We start from the raw sequence: 24,886 nt of genomic DNA, 5'->3' as shown, positions 1-24,886 counted from the left end.
AATATGTAATTGCCCCTGAAATCCATGCACAGACAGTCAGGAAGCAGGAGGCAGTGTGGCAGCAAATATATTCCCTTTTTCACTCATGCGATCGCTACCTTTAAGGTTTCAAATAATCCCTTTTCCTTTTTTCTTAAATATATTTTTATTGATTTCAGAAAGGAAGGAAGAGGGAGAGAGAGACAGAAACATCAATGATAAGAGAAATATGGATCAGCTGCCTCCTGCACACCCCATAATGGGGATCAACCCCACAACCCGGGCATGTGTCTTGTCCAGGAATTGAACCCTGACCTCCTGGTTCATAGGTCGGCGCTCAACCACTGAGCCACACCGGCTGGGCCAAACAATCCCTTTTCTACACTGCCCATCACCACTAGATGTGACTAGATAGTGGCTCTGCTCCATGGACAATCTCCCCGGGACTTCTCGGGATGCCTCCTTTGTGCTGCTCCCTCATCCTTCCTGACAGAGGATTTCTCTGCTGACTCCACGAAGCCCGCAGCCTCCCAGGGCAGCCGCGGCTTTGTCTGGGGCCGGGGCCTCCGGTGCCCAGGCTCTCCTATGGGAAGGAGTGGTTTCTTATCTGCGCGCCTGAGCGTCTAATCTCCATCAGGCTGTGCTTTGCTTACTGTGTTGCTGGGTGACGGTTTAAAATCGTGCTTTTGTGCCAGAGTGACCACGTTTTTCAAATCATTGGTTTCTTCCACTTTGGTCCTTGGAAAGCAGAGCAAACTCATTGGATCTTGGCTTTTGATGCCGATTTTGCTAGCATCTACACCAGGGGTGGGGAATGTCTGTCTCGAGGGCCGTATAAGGCCCTTGAAATCATTTGGTCTGGCCCTGCCAAGGCATTAGGGGTCAGTTAATTAAATGTGTGACCAAATATAGCAGCTAATGTTTAAGCTGATAATTTTGTATGGCCCTCAAATGATGTTATAAATATCTAAACGGCCCTTGGCAGAAACAAGGTTTCCCCTCCCCTAATCTAAAGTAACACCAATGCCATGAACAAATATTTTGACGGCCCCTGGAAGGCTCAGTCATCCCGGGAGAAGTCTGGGCAACGAGGTAACTGCTGAAGAGGTGTTAGCTGCCACCAGCCCTCAGGAGAGCGAGAGGGCGGGACCGCTGATCAGGTGACCCACCCGTGCTTGTCACGTGGAAAACCAAGGGGCCCAATGGAATTGTGGTGGACGACGACACCACCAGAATCCGTGAAATTTCCAGCTTCAACACGATTTCTGCTGAAGTTAAACGAGCTACCTTATTCAGTTAAGAACTTCATTAGGGGTACACAGACAGCTTTCCTTTTTTTTTTTAAACATAATGCCCAAAAAATGTCTTATTTTGAAAAATGCAATTTAAAAAAAAGCTCACAGACACAGACAACAGTATATGATGACCAGAGGGAAAGCGGGGTGGGGCAGGTGGGAGAGGGTAAAGGGGGGGTAAATGCCAGGAGACTTGACTTGGGGAGGTGAACACACAATACTGTATACAGATGGCTGTTACAGAATCATACTCCTGAAACCTACACAACCTATTAACCAATGCCACCCCAATAAACTCAATAAACAAGTGTTAAAGAAAAAGAGCAATTGTATCCTTTTTCAGCCAGAATCGATCTTATCACATACAAAAATAACACTTTATAAATGCATTTTACTTCCTCAAAGAATTTTTACACTTATTACTTCAACTTACTACCATGCCACCATAAAAGAGGGCGATGGGAGACTGGGATCCACTATATATATATTCGACTTTTTATTGTAGGCATACTCCTGAGTAGCAGAGCCAGGATTTTTACATGGGCCTTGCAGACCTATGAGCATCTTACTTCATCAATGCCCGCAATCCCTACCAGTTGGTGGTAACATGTTATGTGTATCAACTGATGGTGACCCTACAGACACAATGCACCTTTAGTGACCAAATCTACCTTTACAACTATCTTCAATGATCGTTTTGGCCCCACCCAGAGATGTAACTGGTATGTGGAGTGAGTGGGCACTGGGCTACCAGGCTTTCACCTCCCCCTTCCCTGGTGGTTCCAATGCCCAGGCAAGATTGAAAAACTGCTACGCACAGATATAGAGTTTGATGTGTACACTCTTGTTAGACTTTTTAAAGGGAGCAGAATCAGGGACAGAATCTGCCAGTGAGATTCCTGTACCTAAAATACCCACATCGCTGCATCCCCCACCTGCCCTGCTCAAAAACCAGGGCCTCCATCCAGGATTACGGGGCCGCGTGTGCGCCAGGGGTCCAGCTGCAGTTCAGCTCCTCTCTGATGCCCAGAACAGTGACTAATGTGTGCTCTCAAATATCAGAAACAAAAGGCAAAAAACGTAGAATACAAACCCAATGGCCCGAATCAATGGATTATTCTGCAGAGAACGCTCTACTGAGAATTGAAAGAAAGGACTTTCAAAGCATAAGTACTTGAATCCCTCTCTAATTCTACTTCTCTTACATAAATTTTTAAAAAATCCTACCTAGTGCTTCCCAAGTCCTAGGACAGAAAGACAGCTGCTTCTCCACACCCCACTTCTCGCTGCAGCACCGACTACCAAGCGCTTGAAACCTACGAACTCCTGTCCCCTTCCAGGGGGGCTGTCGAAGAGATTCCTGCATCTGCTGGGATCTCGTCTTGTTTGTTGGGAAAATTAAACTTTGGATTGAGGGCTGCTGCTTCTCCAGACACGCGCTAAAGAAGGCAGGCCCAGGTTTCAGGTGGACGCTGAAAGCTGCCATCCGTGCTTCCTGACAAAGTGGCCAGAGCCTGAGACGCTGCCCGAGAAAGTTCAAAAGGAATGCTGTCTAACCTTGAGCTTTTTCCCGATATTTATGAGCTCAGATTTGGACAATCTTAGGAAACAAGAAAAACATTCCATCGAACCAGTAACACCAAGCCCACATGTGTTCCTACATTCGATCACTTCTGACCAGGCCGGTGGCGCAGGGCCACAGTAAGAAACTGTACCTGAAACCTGGCCCTGTGTCTGCTGAAGAAAGCCTTTGGTCACGTGTTAATCCCAAAAGAAGTGTCGGAGCGACGGCAGAGTTTGCTGTCGCCTTACCCTGAGCAGCAGGATGTCACTGCCACCAACCGGAGCACATGGCCGCAGGGAACCACACGGACCCGGGAGCCCTGCTCAGCTCCCAGGTCCGGCCTCTCACCTCTTCCAGACCGATGCCTCGGTTTCCTTTGCTAACAGTGCCTTCCTGTCAAAAACCTCAAGTTCTACAGGAGTTAGGTGTCTAAGAGCTCAACCCCTTGCGCCATTCCTCTGCAGGAATTTGGTAATGTTTTCCATACACCTTATCTGTGCATAGATCAGCAACAATAAGGTCTGTATTGTTATCACTTACAAAAATGCAGACTTCTGTAATTCCAGGGAATCTCAGAAGGCAGATGGACCCATGGGGCTGGAACATGGCAGTGCTGAGATCCCCTTCTCCTGGGGGAGAGGGTAGTCCTGGCACAGAAGAGCTAAAGACCGGATGGTTTCCAGCAACACCGCAGTACATGAAGAGTTGAACTGATCCAGGGCGAAGTGGCCCCAGCAATTTCAAAGACCATTGCTTTAACTCTCCTTATTTCTTTGGCTTGATTGAACTTACTGTCAGACCACCTTGCCTCTCCCTCCCTCCCTCCCAGGGATGATTTGCACCTGAATTGCAAAATCTCTCATGATCAGGTGAGGTACGCTTGGGAGGCTGCAGTTATAATCACAAAGGAAATCCTGGGCTTCCCTCCACGTCCCTTCCTGATGTGCCTGTCTATGGGCACAGCTGCTCACACCCCTGGCGGCTCTAAGCTGCAGCTTCCAGATCAGTGCTCGCCACAGAGCGGCGCCACTTGGGCCCCTGTCAGTGAACTAAACCAATGGCCCGGGATGACTGAGATGGACCGCAGGCGTCTGCTGTAGCCGCAGGTAAGATCATTGTGCTGATGGAGACAGGCTGGAGCCTGACTGCGGCTTAGGGAAGGGTGTCTTTTTCCTTTTCCCGGTTTCTTTCTTTTTCTTTTCAACCTACATCAGTTCCAGATGCCACAAACCAGAACTGCGGTGGAAGAGAGGAGATGTATATTCAGAGAAAAGGTGATGGGGAGGCAGAGGCTAACAAGAGATCAAGTGGAGCTGCAATGCAGACCTTAGGTTGTGCCCCAAGCACAAGCCCATGGGGCCCCAGGATGCTTATGAGATCAGACTCTTACTTTTAGAGAGAGTTATGCCTCCAGGACCAGGCGAGTGGGCGTGGGCTATGAGGCTGATGACACAGTAGCAAATTAGAATAATTAAAGGCTGAAATATACCTGCACCCAACATCATTTATGAGCCATGTTATCATTGTTATAAGGCCTTTATCTCAGGATAAAGCTTTTGTTTATCTTGAAAAGTACACATGTTCCTCTAAGTTGTTCACACTCTTACAGAAAACCAAAGGACTCCTCCATTCAGTGAACCAAATGCGTTCTCTAAACCAAAAGATGTTCCATATAGACTTACGCAACTCTCTGAAAGAGATCTTGCAATTTAACAGTCAAGGGCAAATTGTCTCAACACATCCACAATCCACAATGAAACCCAGTGCCCTGGACCAGGCAGCCTTCCTGACCTCATCATCTCCAGGTCCGCCACCTGCACAGGCGGAAGGGAGGCGTTTTCCCAATAGACCCGCAATAACAAGGCATTCCAGAGTCATGTCATGGAAGAGACGTAAGATCATCTCAACATTATTTTTCACAAAAGCGCCTCTGCTGCTGGCTTCAGCTTAGTAAGCCCAAAGGAATACAGCTGCTCGTCCCCAGAGAGGACAGCATCACCAAGAGCCTCATGTCTTCCTTCCTCCTTTCTCAAAGCGACCTGAAATCCAGTCGTCCCCGTTCTCCCAACGGCCCACTGCCTTCCACACACGGCCCAGGGGCCCTCAAAGTGCGGCTCCTTGGGGGACAAGGTGCTGCCTCTGCTTCCGGTCCCCCTTACCTTGTTGAAGTCTTCGGAAGTCGCCCTCATCTCCTTCCAGGTCTTGTTCAGGAGCTGGATGCAGATGCAGAAGAACTCCTCGAAGGATCTGTCGTGGGTGAAGAACATCGGGTGGAAGTCGTTGCAGGTCTCACTGGCTGGAGGAGAGAGAAGGGAGAGGAGGGAAATGATGGGACAGCCACGTGGGGGTGCTCCAAGGAGAGATGACGGGAGGCATAGCTGGCTCAAGCCATAGCGGGTAAAAGGAATGCTGAAAAGCAACCTAAGAATAGATCCTGTGCAACTTCGAAGTTCAAGGTCGGATTGTCAGACCTACCCGTAGGCACAATTTTTGACAGAAGTCAGGTCCTAAGCCACAGCATGACATGAGCCTTAGGGCTGCTCCCGGCCCGGATCTCTGGTGTTGAGTATAAGCTCTGTATCAGCCTTCAATAACCTTATGGAGACTGTGCAGACCTCCCTCTCCATCACAGCTCCTCCTCCTCCCTTAATTTCTCCTTTCTCTACAGAACCACTGGCGGAGGATGAGCTTCCCTGCGTACACAATTAATTGCAACTTGGAAAGCAGTTTCCTTGATTATTTCTCCAGGGGGCTTTTTCCCCCTTTAGGCAGTGGGTAGGGGACATTTGAGATCATTAACCATCTGGTGCCATTAACCACTTGCTTTACATTCCCAGACACAGGTGGCTGGAGGTTAAAGCAATCCAAGTGGCTTTCAAGGTCACAACTGGTCAGATCCTGGACCAAAACATGAGGCCAGTCAACCTGCCTGTGAGCCCCTATTGTCAAGCTTCCTGGGGTCAGACTCCATGCTCTGAGCTCCAGGTGCAGCCACCTCTTCTTCTTCCCTGACCCAGCCCTGCCCCAACCTTCTTCTCAGCTGTCTGTCCAGGTTACACTCTCATAGCCCTTTCCCATGCATCACATTTGATTGTACCAGGCCTCTTAGCGCTCATGTCTATGGACAATGATACTAGAGTCCAAGGAACTTGTCTTTGTGACCCCCAACAGAGAACCCTACATTTTTAAAAAATATAAGCTGTTAAGTATAGTAAAAGAATTCTTATGCTAATTGGAACCTCTTAAAGACCAATCAGTCTTCAAGGCTCTAAATCAGTGGTTCTCAACCTTGGCTGCACATTAGAATCACCTGGGAATCTTTTTAAAATCCTGATTTCTGGGCCTCATCCTCCGGAAATTCTGTTTCTTTGTTACTAATGTTGTGGCCTCACCCCATAACAAAGAAACAGAATTTCCGGAGGATGAGGCCCAGAAATCAGGATTTTAAAAAGATTCCCAGGTGATTCTAATGTGCAGCCAAGGTTGAGAACCACTGCTCTAAATGGTGGAATTTCAAGCCCCAGAAGCCCAGGAGAGGAGGGCGGGTGGGTTACAGCAGAGACTTCTGCACTTGGGGGGAGCCCTGCTACAGCCACTTGGTTGAACCTCAAGTTCACTTAGAATCCTCTCATGCAGGTGAAGGATCCCTGACCAGACCTAAAGGGACACACTCTGCTCTGGCAGGACCACAAGCTCTTATACACTGACCTCTTCTGTCGCCATCCTTTACAAATACAGTGAATTCCCAACCTCTGAACAATTTAAAGCAACAGTGTCCAGTGTTTGTACAGCTCACCCCTGTGGAGGGTGGAACCCCATGTGAAGACAGGTGAAAGCAGTTTTCTTCTAGACGAGATAAGGGCATGGACTAGCAGCAGCGTGAGCCATGTGGAAAGGGTTAGGGTCTGGGGCTGAAGACGGTTCAAGTCCAGGGCCTGCCAAGCAGGAGCACGTCATTTCATCTCTCTGAGCCTTGATTCTTTTTTTTAAATGTTTTCATTGATTGTTTTAAAGAGAGAGGAAGGGAGATGGAGAGAGAGAAACATCGATGTGAGAGAGAAACAGCAAGTGGTTGCCTCCCACACACACCCTGACCAAGGGTAGAACCTGGGTGTGTGCCCTGACTGGGAATTGAACTGGCAACCTTTCGGTGCACAGGATGACAATCAACTGAGCCACATCAGCCAGGGCGAGCCTTGGTTTTCCTAACAAAAAAAGTGGAAGTGAATCTCCTCCGGCTTTTCCAAAGGCCTCGGAGAGGATCACATGGCGAGATTCTTGGAAAAGTGCTTGGAATGGCTAAAAGTTGACCCAAATATGGAGAGAGGTGGTGGGTGATAATGGATGCTCTGCCCGTGTATCCTTTCCAGGAACACTGATTGTTCTTTGATTTCCCCCCAATTCCTAGCTGAGCCTGTTCACATCTCGGAAATTACAGGCAAGAACATGTAAGTCACCCCATCCCCAGCCTGAGTGACCAGCAGAGGGACCGCAAGAGTGAAGGTCAGACCTGAGACAAAGCTGCTTAAGGAACCTGGAACTAAACACGGGCGGATTGTGTTTGCTGCCCCGGGCAATGAGCTGCCAGTCTCACTTTCATAAGCACTGAAGCAATGAAATTTACCAGTCCACAGAAGCACTTTAAAGCACCACTGCCATCCAAAAACTCATCATTAATCACATTATCACACTCGCTCTTCCCGGCCCAGTGTGATTATGTGTGTGCTTTATGCCCTAGTTAATGTTTTTATGGGATTGCTAGAGCTGAAATAGCCAGGCACACTTGAGACCACCAAGCCCTGCTCCGCTTGGGTGAAGAGAGAGGGAGGCAACATCGCTAATAATAGGGCCTATTTGTTGGGTCATGTCACAGACCAAGGGCTCTGCAAGCGTTATTCTCCGCACACCCCTGGAGGTCGGCATTGTGCTTATCTTCACTGTACAATCCTGAAGAAATTAAACCTCTGTCAGGAGCTTCGTTCAGGTGGCCCCAAATGAGCGTTTGTAACCCAGTGCAGTTGGCCCGGCAGCAGGCTTCCTGCCTCGGTTGATGTGAAGAGCTCAGGGCAGCTCCTTATGATGGCTGCTTTGAAGATTAACCGCTCCACCCACAGCTCTTGCTTAGGCAGGAACAGTGACTGCAAGAGGCAGGCTCACCGCAGTTGTGAGCCAACAGGATCGTGATGCTCACTCATGTCCAGGGCCCCTGGCCCAGGCCTCCCCACTGGGAAATGTGAACAGGCCTCAGCCTAAGGGGACGGCCTCGGTCCCGAGAAGAAGGTCCTTAAGTCAGAGGTTTGAACAAGCAAAGAAAAACAGGGAGGCGGGGCTTACAGGCGCCTTAGAAAAATAAAAACACCTATTGAGGAAAAAATGTTAAAGTAGTATGCAATGATTTTACAAATAAAATCCAGAGAGAAATTTTCAATGAGACAAAAATAGTAACACCTTTTAAAAAACAAAATGGTTGTTAAGCACACTATTTTTAACACAATGAGATTCTACTTTATAAAAGTCAACTGAATGGTCTTTTAAGTGTGGAATATTTAGGTGTCCTCAGAGCTGACGGTAAAAAGGGTTCTTATTATTTTACTGACACCCAACTCGTTTATAAATAGGCCAGCGTTGCAGGCAGTTACAATCCATGCACCTATGTTTTAACAATAAAAGAAGGCTGCACTCTCAGGTGGCACATTGCCTTTCAAAGTAGGTTTCTTCCTATTTCCATTGGATGATGTGAGCTGAGCTAGACATCCTTACTAGTGCCTCAGAGAACAATGTCTACTGCACGGAATACAGAGAACAGGTTCCGGTGCTGCCTGTGACCTTGTGAAGGTCACCTCAGCTCCCTGGGTCCCAGGGTTCTTACCTGTAAGTAAGATGGACTAGTAAGGTTCCTGCTACTTTTAAAATTCTAATACTACACACATGCACAGTCACTCACACACATTCATACACACACACACACACACACACACACACACACAGACACACACACACACACACACACACACACACACACACACACACACGCTCGCACATTCACTCACCAGATAATGAACTTTCAGCTCCCAGGTGCCCATCAATAATCACAGGGCTCAGGGGCTGCACCCGCCCTCAACTTTATTTCCTAAATTAGCATCTCCCTGAATGACAGGATGGCTCCACATTTCATTCCGGGTGTTAAGGCATCAAAGAAGCATTGGGTAGGCTTAGAAGATGTTTGATGACCTAGTATTTACTCTTTCTTTCATCAGAAAATTGTTAGTTGCTTTTATACCCTCCTGACCTATTAATATCACCTAATGCAGACCATTACTGTTGAGTAAAGATAGAATAAGATGACAGGCGAATGCATATAATTCCTGCTTTTCCACAGGAATTTTCTAAGACAAAGGCAATGTTTCCGATGCTGAAAAGCTCTCTTCCATGTGTTCCATGACCCCCGTTATGCTCAGAGACACTGGGAGCCCATTGACCAGTGTCTGGAGGTCCGCAGTGTGGGGGGCACGAGCAAATTCTGATGTTTTTACCAAATGTGCCCGACATAAAGGGCATTTTGCTTTAACATTCTGAGTTACAGTTAGAAGGGGATCCATTACATGCCCACGAAAGCGGTCCATACGTGAGAACTGCTGGAGTGACTAAAAACTGGTTAGCTATCCGCAGCATGGAAACTCCAGTTAGCGCTGCTTGTGGCTCTGGGGTCAGTCTGAACAGTGCATGGATGAGTTATCAGATGCAAATGTGAGTGTGTACCTTACACCTTTGCAGAAAATCTTCCCCGTGACCTTGGCGCTTTCTATTTTTGGACACAGTATTCTTTAATGGCTTGGTTTTGAAGGCTGGGTACTGAGTGGGAAGATGTGAAAAGTTCAGACCTTCGGTAGGTGGGAGAGGTGGAAAGAGGAGAGTGAGGGCAACGAACTTGAGGTCCCCCCACTGCTGCGAGTCCACCAATACAGACGCCCCCACTCCTGCTACTTCAGGGCCGGGGATCAGAGGCGAGACACCCGCTCAGCTCTGCCCAGCCCCGAAGCCTGGTTTAATAGAACTGCATATTCCTTTCTATCCTCTATCAGGCCTAAAAATAGTATGAAATTGACATTGAAAAGACACACAGCAGCTAATCCAGGGCTTCTTTGTTCGCCTTCCCATGGGCATTTTTAGAAGGACACTGAGAGAGGTAAAGAAAATACTGACTGTAATACTTTCAACAATGAGGATTTTTAAAAAATGATTTTTAAAAATTAAAAACACACACAAAACACCTGACTGGTATGAGGGCTGAAAATCAGACTCTAGTACCGGAAGAGAGACAATTCCGTGAGAATGACCTGCGGCCACGTCCCAGGCGTGCGGCGTATGTGGTGAGAGAGCAGGGGTTCTGGAGCAGGCTGGCCTGGGTGCAAATCTCGGTGTCACTATTTAATAGCAATGTGACCTTGATCATATTATACTTCCTCTGGACCTCAATGTCCTCATTAAAAAAAAAAGAAAAAGACAATGTCTCCCAGCTCATCAGATTGCTGCTGGGATTAAATGTAAAGCCATACATCAGTGGTTCTCAACCTTAATGCCGCGACCCTTTAATACAGTTCCTCATGTTGTGGTGACCCCCAACCATAAAATTATTTTCGTTGCTACTTCATAACTGTAATTTTGCTACTGTTATGAATCGTAATGTAAATATCTGATATGCAGGATGTATTTTCATTGTTACAAATTGAACATAATTAAAGCATAGTGATTAATCACAAAAACAATATGTAATTATATATGTGTTTTCCGATGGTCTTAGGCAACCCCTGTGGAAGGGTCGTTCGACCCCCAAAGGGGTCGCGACCCACAGGTTGAGAACCGCTGCCATACATGGTTCATATATTCACTGAGATAAAATAAGCACCCATAAGTGCTAGTGGTTACCAGTTTTACTAGCAAAATAATAATTATTTACTTAGCTTAAATGATAAACCTGGAGGAATTACACTTCTGGACAGAAAACAGTATGCAACTCCAGTAATGAAGACATCTTGCTATTGGTCCCCGGATGGAAAAGCAGAACAATGGACTAGAACAGGAAGTCTAGATGCAGACCTGTATATCCAGTCACCAGGTTTATGACAAAGGTAACACAGCGGTGGAAGAGGTTTCAATAACTTATGCAGGGCCAACTATATATGCATTGGAAAATATGAGCTAGGAGTCCCTGCCTCACACCACTTACAAAAATCAACTCCAGGTGGCTTCTAGATCTCAGTGTGAAAGAACCAAGAAGCTTCCATATAACAGGAGAATCTACCCATGACATCCAGCTGGGCAAAGGTTTCTTAAACAGGGCAGAACAATCATTACCCCTAAGGAAAAGTGCTCATCGAATTATATTAGATCTTCATTAAAAGATACGATAAGGATGGCAACCCCAGAGTCGGAGAAACAGTGGCAACATTACCTGACAGTGAGCTGACAATGGCGATCTATAAATAAAATACCCTTATAACTCAGTAAGAACAGGACACAACCCAACAGAGAAATGGCCACCATGTGAAGAGGCATTTCCCCAAATAGAATATCTAAGTGGCCAATAAACACATAAAAAAGCGCTTGGCTTTTTCAGTCACTAGGGAAATAGAAATTTAAACAACAATTCAAACACCCACCAGAATGGCTACAGTAAAAGCATGACACATTCTAAACGTTGGTAAGAATGTGGAACAAACAACATTCTCATACACTGTTGATGGGTGTGTAAATAGTTTACCCGCTTTGAAAAGCAGGTTGGTAGCATTTATTTAAGCTAAAACAGTCATACCCTATGACACAGCAATTCTACCCAAAGATAGAAACCAACAGAGATGCATACATACAGTACGTGCTGCATGAGAAATGTATGAGCATGTTCGCAGCAGCACTATCTTGTTAGAGCCCAAAACTCAAAGCAACCAAACTGTCCATGCAAGAGTTATTAGTTAGATAAGTAAATCTCAGTTTATTCATACAGAAGCACGCTTATTACAAAGAAATGATTTTTAAAGCTATACTACACACAATAACGTGAACGGATTGAAAACATGCTGAACGAAAGGAGTCCATACAAAAGAGACCATACTATATAATGCTATGGATCTAAAGTCTAAAACAGGCAAAATTCATGGAAGAAATTGGCGGGGAGGGTCCCTGACAGTTGTGTAACATTCTCTATCTTGATCTGGGTTGTAACTAAATGAATAGTCGTTGGATGGAAAATTCACTGAGCTGTGTTGTATTCTTAGGATTGGAACACTTACATGCATTCAAGTCACACTTACATTAAAAGGCAACTTTACTCATTGAATCCTATATCATTGTTCCCAGACAGAATCAATGACCACTGTTCCTGTACTCCATTTAGCACTTATTTCATCCTTCTGGTATTGTGCTTGGTTTTTGCACTCCTCTCGTCCTCCGGGGATAAGCTCTTTTATGGCACAATTTTCTCTTACTTATCCATGTCTCTCCTCAACAACTTACACTTAGAAGGTGTCCATGAATCTTAAATAAACAAATAAAAAGAGTTACCTTAAAAAGTAGAATATGGCTTTCCTGATGAGTAAGAAGGGACAATGGCTTGTCAGACAGGTCAAAGTCATTTCAGGTGATTCAGGTGGGCTTCTTAGGAGCGGCACTGGTCTGCCCTGCCCATCGCCTCTGGGGCCAGGGACTGGCATGGCATGCAGCCCAGGTGACTGACTGGACAGAAAAGCATCCCACCTGTCTAGGCTGGCATCCTGAGCTAACTGGTATCAGCTCCTAGAGATGGTCAGGGGCCCTCTCTACACCTGGGCTAGAGTTTCATTTCACCTGCTGGATGGATAAGAGCACATGTATGCACTTTCTTTTGTGGATGGGGATCCTGACCTCGCTGATGAGTCTTACAGCTGCTAATGTGATGGGTTGTGTGAACTCTAAGAAGAACCACACGTTTCTTTTAAATGAGCTTTCTCCCTCCCTCCCTTCCTCTTCCCTTCCATTCATCCAAGTGTGTCCATGTCCACCTGTCTGTCCATCCATATATCCATCCATCCATCCATCCAACTGCAAGGTGGTTAAGAGCATGGCCTTGGAACCAGGTTGCCTGAGTTTGGATCCTGGTTCTGCCAATCCTTATCTATATGACCTTCAGCTCCTGAGCAGGGAGAGATGAGTAAAAGATGAAGCAGAAGAAGTAGGCTGGCATCAGATCAGCTAATTCTTTGTAGACCACACTAGGGGATATGGACTTTATTCCACCTACAATGGGAAGCCATTAACGGGGTTTAAATAGGAGCAGGATAAAGACTTCTCATCTATGTTCTTACTCTACATTTGTCTCTTTTAATGGAATTAAAATTCAAGTAACTTAAAGATTCTTATTATTCTGGAACCCATGTACTTGGTACTTGGGCATATTAAGGAGGAGTGGTGAGCCAGATAAAAACCTTAGTGCTAAGTGGTTAGGAGTGTCAGTTCTGGAGTTAGGACTGGGGCTGGATTTTTTCCTAGGCGCCTTAACTGTGTGATCCCAGCCAAGTCCTGTAATGTCTTGAAGCCTCTCTTATTATGATGACAATAACAGTAACTTATAGCTTGCAGAACTGAGTAAAGACATAGTGAGAAGATTTCCATAAAACGCTTAGCAAAGCATTTGGCATATAATAAGCACTCGATAAATGTGGTCATAAAATGTTATGCAGAATACAAATGTGGTGTGTACATCACCCCCTTCCAATCTTGAATTATAATATAAGGTCTAGATTGCAGTAAAATCTTATTTACTTTCACCTCCCTTCGTGAAGGTCCCCAGATCCCCTGGAAAATTATATAACAGCATTCCCATCATCATCTTGTGAGATGCTTAACCAAAAGACAGAATTTGCAGAAATTCCAGTAAATTAGGATTGCTGATAAGTGCGAGCTCCGTGACCCCTGGGAGTTTGCTTAGAATTGAAAAATGGTCTTGCTGATTCGCCCTGTTTTTGCTCTTTCCTTTGTCCTCTGGCAGAAACTACCAAAATCTGCAGGAAAATGGAGCCTGGAACCTTGGAACCTTGTCAGTTGGCAAAATAATTGTTTCTGGATCCACTTACAGGCCTACAACAGGGCTCTTTCTGGCCCAAAGAGAACGGAAGAACAGCAAGGAAAAAGTGAAGTCTTTGGAAAGGGGTATCAAACTTGAGGTGTGAGTTAGCAATGCAAAAGCAGGAAGGGAGCCCCCCGACCTTGCTAAATAGAGCCCTCCTATCTTTTGGGGTGGCACGGCTGGAGCAATGGGAGGGTGGAGTGGAAGATGCGGAAAGAGGAACATTCTGGTTGGGTCTGAGAACAGTCAAGCGGGGCAGAGCAGAGGAGAGCATATTCCAGAAGCAGTTTCTGTTCGCCCTTGTTGAAACTCCCTTGTAGGGAAAATTATTCTGAGAAGTGGCACATTAAGAGGCTGTCACACAGCACATGTAGCACGATATAAATAACTGCCCATCCAACTGCGTGCAGACGGCACCCGGGGGTAATGCTGGCCTGGAGGCAGACTAAGGAGCAACGGGGATGCGCTTTGCTGAAGACCCAGCAAGAACGGGGCACGCCATCCCATGACCACGATTACACCTTGGTCCGGGGCACAGAGCCTGAGCCAGGGCTGCGAAGCTGGTGAAAGGGGCTAAAAATAAGTGATCTTGAATCTGAAAAGTGCAAAATTAAGCAAAGAGGACATGCCAAGGCTTGCTCATCACATTCTTTCTTGTCTTCAACGCTCAGTCAATGACTCCCCTTAAAAACTCAGTGACTGCCGGGGCTGTTAGGATAAAACGCAAATACTTCAGCAAGACATTCCACCCTCTCGTCCGACCTCCTGCTCTCCTTCTAACTGACCTCTGACACGACCGAACCCTGAAGTCAATCCCAGCTTCCCCTCGTTACCAAGGAAACCGCCCTGCTTGCATTTGCACATAGTAAACTGCTGGGTCCCCCTTCATGTAACCCAGGGAGACATCCCCCAAAGCCCAGCCCTTTCCTCAAGACGCTTCCCTCCAGCCTCGCCCATTTGCCTCTCCCTTTGCGCACCCACAGACCTTGACTTTCTCCACCTGGCGGGCTCTCCTCCTGACTATGAGCCTACAAAGCCCAGGGACTTCCATGTAGAAATCTCTGCATTCCTCATGGTTCTCCCAGGCTGCCCGCAGTACACCCTGCACTGCCTTCCAGCGCATGGTGCCTCCAATTTCTCTTCTCCGTGGTCTCCACGGTGCCCGCTTCGCGTATGCTTACGGAACAGGATAAGGGGTGTCCCCTAACTTTGGTAGCACACAGTCTTCACCATCCCTCTCCTGCCTCCGTGACCACACCCCTGCGTGGAGCAGGGCCCTGCTCGGACTCTGTGACAAGGAACAGATGGCCTCACGGACGGCAGCACAGGGCTGGCCGAGTGTGCACCGCGGGCAGTGACATTAAAGGAGATAAGGAGAGATTAAGGGAATAATCCACTGACAAGCGTGCCTTTGCCAATGTGGGATTTGAGAAGATGGCGATCTCTATCGGCGAACAAGAAGGGAGTTAAGTCCCTAATCCTCGGCCTGCCGAGCTGTAGTCTGTTCAGTCCTCTTACCCAGGACAGCTTGATAAGGAGCCTGCTCTCCGCTTCAGACCACGTGGGCAGGTCCTGCCAGAGCAGAGCTCCGGGCCCCAGAGCAGGTCCTCAGGCCTGGAGACAAGGACCCAGGAAGAGGCCTAGCTCAGTGATGGCGAACCTATGACACGCGTGTCAGAGGTGACACGCGAACTCATTTTTTTGGTTGACTTGTCTTTGCTAAATGGCATTTAAATATATAAAATAACTATCAAAAATATAAGTCTTTGTTTTACTATGGTTGCAAATATCAAAACATTTCTATATGTGACACGGCGCCAGAGTTAAGTTAGGGTTTTTCAAAATGCTTACACGCCGAGCTCAAAAGGTTCGCCATCACTGGCCTAGCTGCACACAGGCACTGGATGGAGGTTGCCAAAATGAGAAGAAACATAACAAGTCATTAACTGTCAAACCAGGGACAGCGGGCTGGGAAACTGGAAAAGCACGTAATCTAGACACTTGGCAAATCTGCTTCAGCCAATTGGCAGGTGAGCAGCCTAGAAAGGGGAGGGGTTTACTTACTGCAATGACCTGAACCAGGCACTCCCCGAGGGAGGCGGGTGCAGCTGTTATTGTCCCCACTTCACAGATGGCAGCACTGAGGCACAGAGGACGGACGGACGGACAGACAGACAGACGGAGCTGGGCTGCCAGCGCTCACTGGAGGCAGAGCCCAGGTCTGGTCCGAGTCCCCGTTTTCCTGCCACTGGCCAGAGAGTCATTTCCCTCCATGGAGGATTTTAAAGCAGAAAGTTAGTACTTCCTAGAATGTCTATGGACTGTGATTTAAGAATAAATTTAATTCCATTTCTTACTTGTCTGACCCACTATTTTAATGAAGACTTGATCTTGCTAACGAAGGTAATTTTGGGATATGCAATTCTTACAGTTGGTCAGACAGCTCTGTGGCAGACATATATTCCCATAGAAATGTACTCAGTGCTTTACAACTAAATGATTTAATTGTCATATGGCAATTAAATATGAGACAGGTTTGATTCTCACCTCCAGTTCACAGATGAGGAAACCGAGGCACAGAGAGGCTCAGTGACTTGTCTGAGGTCACACAGCCAGAGAGCGGCAGAGCCAATGTCAGCGTGGGAGGCAAGCAGCCTGCAGAGGCTGTGCTCTGACCAAATATGTGCATAACCAGTGCACTTGGAGGTCTTCTTGCCCCACCAGCTTTTTAAAAAATATATATATATTTTTTATTGTTTTCAGAGAGGAAGGAAGAGGGAGAGGGAAATAGAAACATCACTGATGAGAATCATTGATCAACTGCCTCCTGCACGCCCCACACTGGGGATAGAGCCCGCAACCCAGGCATGTGCCCTTGACTGGAATTGAACCTGGGACCCTTCAGTCTGCAGGCCGATGCTCTATCCACTGAACAAACCAGCCAGGGCAACCCCACAAGCTTTTTAACCACACAGCTGATGCTGCTCATGTCTTGCCATTATGCTGTGAGATTAAGAACTTGCCACCCAGCCAGTGTGGCTCAGTGGTTGAGCATGGACCCAGGAACCAAGAGATCATGGTTTTGATTCCTGGTCAGGGCACATGCCCTGGTTTTGGGCTCAATCCCCAGTAGGTGGCGTGCAGGAGGCAGCAGATCAATGATGCTCTTCTCATTGATGTTTCTCTCTCTCTATCCCTCTCCCTTCCTCTCTCTCTAAAAATCAATAAAAACATATAAAAAACAGAACTTGCACAGAACTCACAAAATAAGGCCACCGGGCTCTCCTGACCCTGACTGAACACACACATATCCATGACTACCCCAGGTATCTCGTATTTTACAATCTCTCACCAATACAGTCATCCTCACTTATCATTGTCGATAGCTTCTGCAACCTTCCTCGAAACAATGTATAACGAAACCAATTTCACCAAAGGCTAACTGATGTAAACAAGAGTCAAGTTTCTGTGACATCTCAATCATATTATAGTAAAACCATGTTGATCGAAGTGACATTATTTGAGGACCAGCTGTAAGTAGCCAAACTGAATCACTTCCATTCATGAAAAGCAATCCAATGTACTCTGATTATCATTTTTTTAAGACTATGTTAGGATTCGAACTCTGTTTGTCACAGACACAACCTCAAAAAAAAAACAACAACCCAAAAACCCATGTGTCCCTGCTTTGGTGGCATTTTGAAAAATAAGTTTGAGTAGAACGTGGCATATTCCAGGGTGTGTCTCCAGAATGTATCTTGTTGCCTTGAACATACAGAAATCCTAGAAGTGCATCTGATAAAAATGACTTTCACTAGCAGAGAACACTAATAAAATTAGGTTTCAGCTCTTGTGACTGCTTTGGTGAGACTGTTTTTTTCATCCCACCCAACATGTGGGTGCTGCTGGAATGCCAACAAACGAAACACTGGTCTCTTGTTCCTGGACCACTGGGTTGGAAGCCTGTGTTGATTCTGCCTTAGAAATGTGTGTTGGTGAAGAATTCAGTTTTAAATGAATGGGTAAAGGTATATTTTAACCCTTCATTATCTAAGCTCTTATACTGTCTGTGACTCACCCCCTTGGCTTCAATGACATATAATAACTAACCCCTGATGTTTCTGTAATATCCTGTGTTTCCAGGAGGTTGTTAACCAGTCAATGCATTTCCTCTAGAATTTACCCTACCCCAATTCAGCAAAGGTTATTTTGGCCTCTTTCTTCCCAAACCCTCATCAAGAAGAGGTCATTTTAGATAAAAACACATCTTCATGAAATAAAACTAAGGAGGAAACCAAAAATAAGGTGCTTTTAACCTCAGGAGGAAGATTCTGGTGAAAATTCTCAGCCTTCCTTCCCTGTGAAACAGAAGTTAATGCCGGCAGGCACTCTCATGCCCACTCTTTGCACACAGTTATTTTACATTATGGTCATTCAATTCTGTTCTTGGTATTTTGAAACCATTTTCTCCCTCTTCCCCCACAGATGCATTTAGGAAGTTTCATTTCACAAAAAGACCCAATTCTCTAAACAAAGAGGGTGTTTCTGTTATTACCACTATTCTCTCACACTTACAAGTGATGAGGGCATCTCATATAGTCACTAGAAGGCACCAGAAGAGTCCCAACATGACCCCATGTTTCCTGGTAAGAAAGACTTTCTGTCTGGTGTGCACGCGAGCGTGTGTGTGTGTGTGTGTGTGTGTGTGTGTGTGTGTGTGACAGCCATTAGGATTTCAGAGGGAAGGATAATGGCAGCCCACTGATCCTGGGTCACTGTTCTTCCCAATCCCACACTTCTCTTGTCTCCTTCATAGACTTGCTTATTGTTTTGGGTTCTTTCATTTTCCTGCCCAAGTCTGTTCTCATCTTTTTTTTTCTCCTGTCTCCACTCTTTCCAGAGGAGAACTCATCTCAACCTGCTTACAGCTGCCAGATCTCTAATTTGAGCCCAGATCTTTCCCTGAGCTCCAGACAACCAACTTCTCGCTGGACACGTTCGCCTGGGTATCCCTTAGACACCTCAAATGCCAGCTGACCCAGCTGAACTCACTACCTCTCTCCGGGCTGACTGGGAGCCCATCCCGGCTATCTCACCCACAGAGTTGCCAGGTTGGGCTTGACTTCTCTCTCAGTCACCTTAATATCCTAAATACTTCTCTTCCTTTCCTTTCCCACGGCCACCACTGGTCTTGGTTCAGGTGCTCACCATTGCGCTCGAGGATTAGGACAGAAGGCTCCAAACGTGTCTCCCACCCTCAAGACGGGTTCTCCTCACTGCCCTCCGTGAGGAGCACGTTCCATCTAACTAGAGCCACAGATACAGAGACAGCAATAACAAGAGCGTGCATCTGGTGTATGGATGCTTTCTCATTGTGAACACCATTAAGCCACACTGCTTAACACCCCTCGGAGAAAGTCCAAACTCATCAACTCTCCACAATGGGGACCCTGCTGCTCCTCAGAGAGCCAATTTCAGCAATTTTTTTAAAACATAAAACTTCCAGAATGCATTTATCGGGGCAGAGGGAGAAAACAATTTCAAAAACAAAATGGAATGACTGAAAGATCAATTAAACTGTTTCCCAGACTTCTAGACCTTAACATATGCTTTTCCCTCCGCCTTAAACACCCTTCCTCATCTCAGCCTCCTTCTCAGGCCTCCCAAGATCCCCTGCAGTGTTGCCACCGCCATAGCTTTATTTCCATCATCTGTGGGCTGACACTTTTAATGTCTCCATCTCACACCAGGCAATTTCCCAATTCTCTGTCTGCTTTAGGGTCTCCCCTTAGGAATTCTTAGGCCCTGGAGACTCCGGACGAGACCTTCTCTGTCTGTGTGTAATCAAAATGTGTGTGGAATGCAAGCTGAACTGGTCCCGGGCGGATGGAACGATGTTATTAAAGTCACAACTTGAAAAAATTCTTCATCTCCTTACAGGGAAATACTGCACCAAGACACTCTTGCCAGTTAATCACTGGGCATCCCTCCCCACTGACAAAACACACCGTGGCCACAGGAGAGGGCTCCGCGGAGGCCAGGCCTGCCCATGGCAGCGCCCGGGCTAAGATAAGCAGGAGAGTGCGGGACTCATCCGCAGTCTGAGCTGGGACACTCACCCTCCTGCCCTCCTGAATTTAAAGGTACACTTGCTTGGCTGGGTCCGGGCTGCACCAAATTCTGGGCCCAGGGGAGTCGCTGCAGGAGCACCCCGTGAGAGGGCACCCCATGGACCCGATTCCTTTGTATGTTCAAGGTGTCTCAGGAGACAGCCTCGCCATCCACTCCCCTACGAAAGAACTCGCTCTCCTTCCTTTTCGCCATCCATGCTCTGGGGGCTTCCTTGGCACCTTTAGAAACACCCCTGGGAGCAGGGGCAGGCAAGCTCGGGGCAGCGTGAGAACTGGCCTTGTTCATTTCTAACGAGCTACCCCATGTGAAGCGCCCTTCACCTGAGCAGCATGGATCCTCTGGAGGCCGAGGCTCACATCACTCCTGGGAGGCCGTCCTGGGCTGCAGTTGCTCTTTGGTCATCGATGGGGAGCGGGCGGGCGGGCTCGATGGAGGAGAGACACTGCAATGTGCCCCGAGGGGCTGGCACCTGAAGCTGGTCTCCCTGAGCCCCATTGATAAACGGCTGGTTGGACATTCTTGGTTATAAAACTCAAAGGTCTGCCTGGCCGGCGTGGCTCAGTGGTTGAGCATTGACCTATGAACCAGGAGGTCACAGTTCCATTACTGGTCAGGGCACATGCTGGGGTTGTGGGCTCAATCCCCAGTGGGGGGCGAGCAGGAGGCAGCTGATTAATGATTCTCTCTCATCATCGATGTTTCTCTCTCTCCCTCTCCCTTCTTCTCTGAAATCAATAAAAATTTTTTTTTTAATAAAATAAAACCCACAGGCCTGGCCAAGGAGAAAGAGAGTCTGCAGCGCCATCGGGGACCAAGCAGTGGACGTGAGCCAGGCGAGAGGACAATTAAAGGGCTGCAATCTTGTAAGGCCTCCCAGGCCATACAAGGCGCCAGGGACCTGCCAGAGGGAGGAATCTCAGGCAGTGCCGCTCGCTCATTCCAGAACAGGGTCTGAGTGGCGACCCAGAGAAGTGGGTGCAGGCTGCCCCGAGAGCAGCAGAATGAGGACCGTGAGGAAGGCCCACTGAGGAGGACCATGCCAGGTGATGGCATCTCAGGGCAAGGGTGGGTCTGTGCTCCGAGAGGGACTGGCATTAGAAGTGGACGCCTTGAATTCCTGGTCCTAATGTGTTTTCCTTTCAGAACAATATCCCAGTGGGGCCCACTTCAAATCCCATGTCTACTCAGTCTCCAAATGCCATAAGCACCGCCCCTTGGGAGCCATGTGAGCGTGTGCAGGTGAGTCTGCCTGCAAAGGCGTTGCTTCTGTGTGTGGCTCCATCAGAGGGAGGTCCAGGGCGGCCAGGAAAGGAAACCGAGCCGAGCCCACGGGCCACCACGCTCGGCTTTCCGGGGCTCCTGGTGCAGTGGATTCTGCCTTCACTCAAATAGAAGGAGATAAAAATACGCGCCACCCACTCACCACACAGGCGCACGGCAGGGCTGGATCGTGTTCAAAGCACTTTGAATTTTGATGAAAAAGTGCTCTGTGGAATCTAAGCTCTGTTCTCAGGAATGTTGGGCGAGAATGAAGCAAAAACAATGTCTAGAACATGTGCTTAGGAGCCAACCTCCCCGCCACGAGATCCTGGCTTTGGATCAAGTCAGCATCCTGCAGTCAAGGCCTGAGCATCCCTTCCCCAGAGGCAGGGCTGCAGGACAGGGAACGGGATGGGGAAGAGCTGAAGAAATGAGGCCGGGTAGTATCTCTGATGGAAGGTTTCTGATGTGAATACAGAATCTGATAAGATAATCGCCAGTTTGTCCCAGAGGAGGGATTGGGGACAGGATGTTGGAGGCCAAGATAATCAGAGTGGATTCTTAAAAAGCCAGGAAAGAAACACAAAGAAGACCCTGAAAGAGCCAGTGCCGAAAAAGACAACAGAAGATAAAGGAACTGTGCAAACAGTAACGCCGACTTTGACCGCAACACTCGGCAGAAGAAATTAGACTGTCGGGAAGCTTAAGGAACAGTCCACTCCCTGGTACAAAAGAGACACATGCTTCCTGGGCAAATTATTTCTTTCCTCACAATCTCACACATCTGAGAGACTCAAAGGAAAAGATGTATAAAAAAATATCTGCAAAGATGTTCCAGTTTCATACAAATGTCAGGGATGGGGATAATGAAGCTGAGCTCAGGGGTGATGAAATACCAGAGGGAAGTCCACAAAAGAGAGATGAGCATTTTTGGCTGTGAAATTCTTCTTTTTATAATAGATGCAAGAGCCCAGCTGGTGTGGCTCAGTGGCTGAGCATCATCCCATGCACCAGGAGGTCATGGTTCGCTTCCCGGTCAGGGCACATGTCTGGGTTACAGGCTCGATCCCCAGTAGGGGGCATGCAGGAGGCAGGCGATCAATGATTCTCTCTCATCGTTGATGTTTCTCTCTCTCTCCCCTTCTCCCTTCCTCCCTCTGAAATCAATAAAAAGATATTTTAAAAGTAAAACTAAAAATAAAATAGATACAAGATACCGGAGTTGGAGGGAAGCTTCGGGAAAGGACCTAGTAACCAGAAGTGATATAATCAGGGGGGTTGGACTTCCATGATGGGGAAATAGTGGAAGCAGGTTTTCAACAAATTGAATGTGGACGAGAAGATGAGAGAAACAGAGATCACTGGAGAGTCTGGGTTTGCAGAAATTGCAGGAGAATAAAGTAGCCAATGCAAATGGAGAGCCAGGTGGAGGGAGGGAGGTGGTAAAGGGTGAGGGGTCAGGGCCTGGCTGGTGAGAAGGTGAGAAGCACCAATCGGGTTATTACAGAGTAGAAGGCCTGCTCCTGGTAAGAAGATACAAGAAGGGCTGAAAATTTATTTGTGGAATTTTCTGCATCCATCAGTTAACCTCACTGCAAATCAAAAGGCAGCTCTCCAACGTGGAAAGAGAAGAACGTGCCCTTCCCTGCTTTTCCAGAAGGACGTTTGCAGTGAAGAGGGTCCGCAAGGGAATCGGTCCGAGGCAACGTGTGGGAGAGTTACATGTGTTTTTCTGTTATTTCCCACAACCTTCAACGTTTTTGTTTTTACCCCAGGTTGATATTTATGTTTGTATTTTCTTCCCCAAATCAGCCAAAAAATCAAATCAGCCATTCTTTCATCGGTCCCGGCCAACTCTGTCCACTAACCCTACGGCCAAGGAGACTGAAAGGTAATTGGGCTGCTTGCTGCTGGGAAACACGGTGCTTCCTGTGGGAGGACGTGGTAAGCGGTGCCAGGAACCAGGCCACCAGCAGCCCGAGCAGCCCGGACACAGGTTGGCAGCCCCGGCAGAGGGCCTGCTGACAAAGACAAGCCAGGCCGACTCCATCCTTGAGAAAACCCAACAGGGGGAGAAGGCGGAGCAGTCAGTGGGAATAACAGGCTGGACAGCAGTCACAGAAACGGGTCATTTGCCTGGCACCCCACCAACCTGAGTCCTAGGCGCAGAAGAAGGCGAAGTTGGGCCACTTTCTAAGGACATGAAAATAGACAGATGACAGGGTGTCAGTGGGAGCAACATTTCACCCCTATATCTGCACACATTTCTCCCTTTTTCTCACCCTCTCTCCAACCCTAATGCGTTCCAAATGCCTCCCTATTTTTCATATAGAATACAGAAACTCCTACAAACTAGACAGGTCATGTTCAAAGGGTTTTTATTGGTATGCTTATTTGCTTTTGCTTTAAGAGATCACCATGTTTGGACAGAATGGATGATACTAAAACACACACTCAGATGCATTCATCCATGGCTCAGGATATGGTGAATGTGGGCAGCTGACACCCTAAAAGTATTCATGTTGGAAAAAAGAACTGTGGGAATCATGGAAAAGTTAGCCTACTTGAAAGAAACTGAGTGGAGACTGTAACCAAGCATATAACCATGTTTCCAGATGATGATGGTCCCGATTCAATAGGCACAGTGCTTGGCGGGCCATCAGCTCTGCCCCCCATCCCACACCCCCCCAAAGATATATTCCTCCACTGTCCTCTATGGCCTGTGCCTTTCTTTCTTCTTATTTTTTTATTCTAGAAGGGATTTCTTTCCTTTTTTTTAAATTTTACATTCTCAATTATAGCTGACCTTCAATATGATATTAGTTTCAAGTGTACAGCAGGGGTTAGACATTTATAGAATTTACAGTGGTTTCCCCAATATTCCCAGCACTCACCTGGCACCATACATAGTTATCACAATACTAGAGGCCTGGTGCACGAAATTTGTGCATGGGTAGGGTCTCCGGCCTAGCCAGTGATCAGGGCCAATCAGGGCCTTCCTTCCCTGGCTGCTGGCTGGGGCCTTCCTTTATTCTGTGCCGCCCCCTGGTGGTCAGCGCGTGTCATAGCGAGCGGTCAAACTCCCGAGGGGACAATTTGCATATCAAGCCTTTTATTTTATAGGATTCTATAGGATTGTTGACTAGATTCCCTGTGCTAGACCTCACATCCTGCCACTCTTCTGTAACCACCAATCTTAAGTCTTAACCCCTTCCCCTTTTTCTTTTTTTTAAAAAATATATTATATTGATTTTTTACAGAGAGGAAGGGAGAGAGATAGAGAGTCAGAAACATCGATGAGAGAGAAACATCGATGAGCTGCCTCCTGCACATCCCCCACTGGGGATGTGCCCGCAACCCAGGTACATGCCCTTGACCGGAACCGAACCTGGGACACCCCAGTCCGCAGGCCGGCGCTCTATCCACTGAGCCAAACCGGTTTCGGCAACCCCTTCCCCTTTTTCATCCAGCTCCCCATCCCCTCTCCCCCCTGGCAACCATGGATCTATTCTCTGTATTTATGAATCTGTTTCTGTTTTGTTTGTTCGTTTATTTTGT

General features: G+C 47.3%; 1 protein-coding gene across 4 annotated transcripts in view; it reads right to left on the bottom strand.

Annotated features, from left to right (window-relative positions):
• The window catches only part of ELMO1 (engulfment and cell motility 1), a 402,414-nt gene that overhangs the window by 111,312 nt on the left and 266,216 nt on the right, over positions 1–24,886 (bottom strand). For all 4 annotated transcript variants that reach the window (XM_005868063.2, XM_005868065.2, XM_005868064.2 and 1 more), the window contains one exon: positions 4,998–5,134. In XM_005868063.2, coding sequence (XP_005868125.1) covers positions 4,998–5,134 — 137 coding nt within the window. The remainder of the gene's footprint in view (positions 1–4,997; positions 5,135–24,886) is intronic.

The sequence above is a fragment of the Myotis brandtii genome, unplaced genomic scaffold (genome assembly GCF_000412655.1).
Source record: "Myotis brandtii unplaced genomic scaffold, ASM41265v1 scaffold260, whole genome shotgun sequence".
In the NCBI taxonomy this organism is placed as follows: domain Eukaryota; kingdom Metazoa; phylum Chordata; class Mammalia; order Chiroptera; family Vespertilionidae; genus Myotis; species Myotis brandtii.
This window is presented reverse-complemented; position numbering and strand designations above follow the sequence as displayed.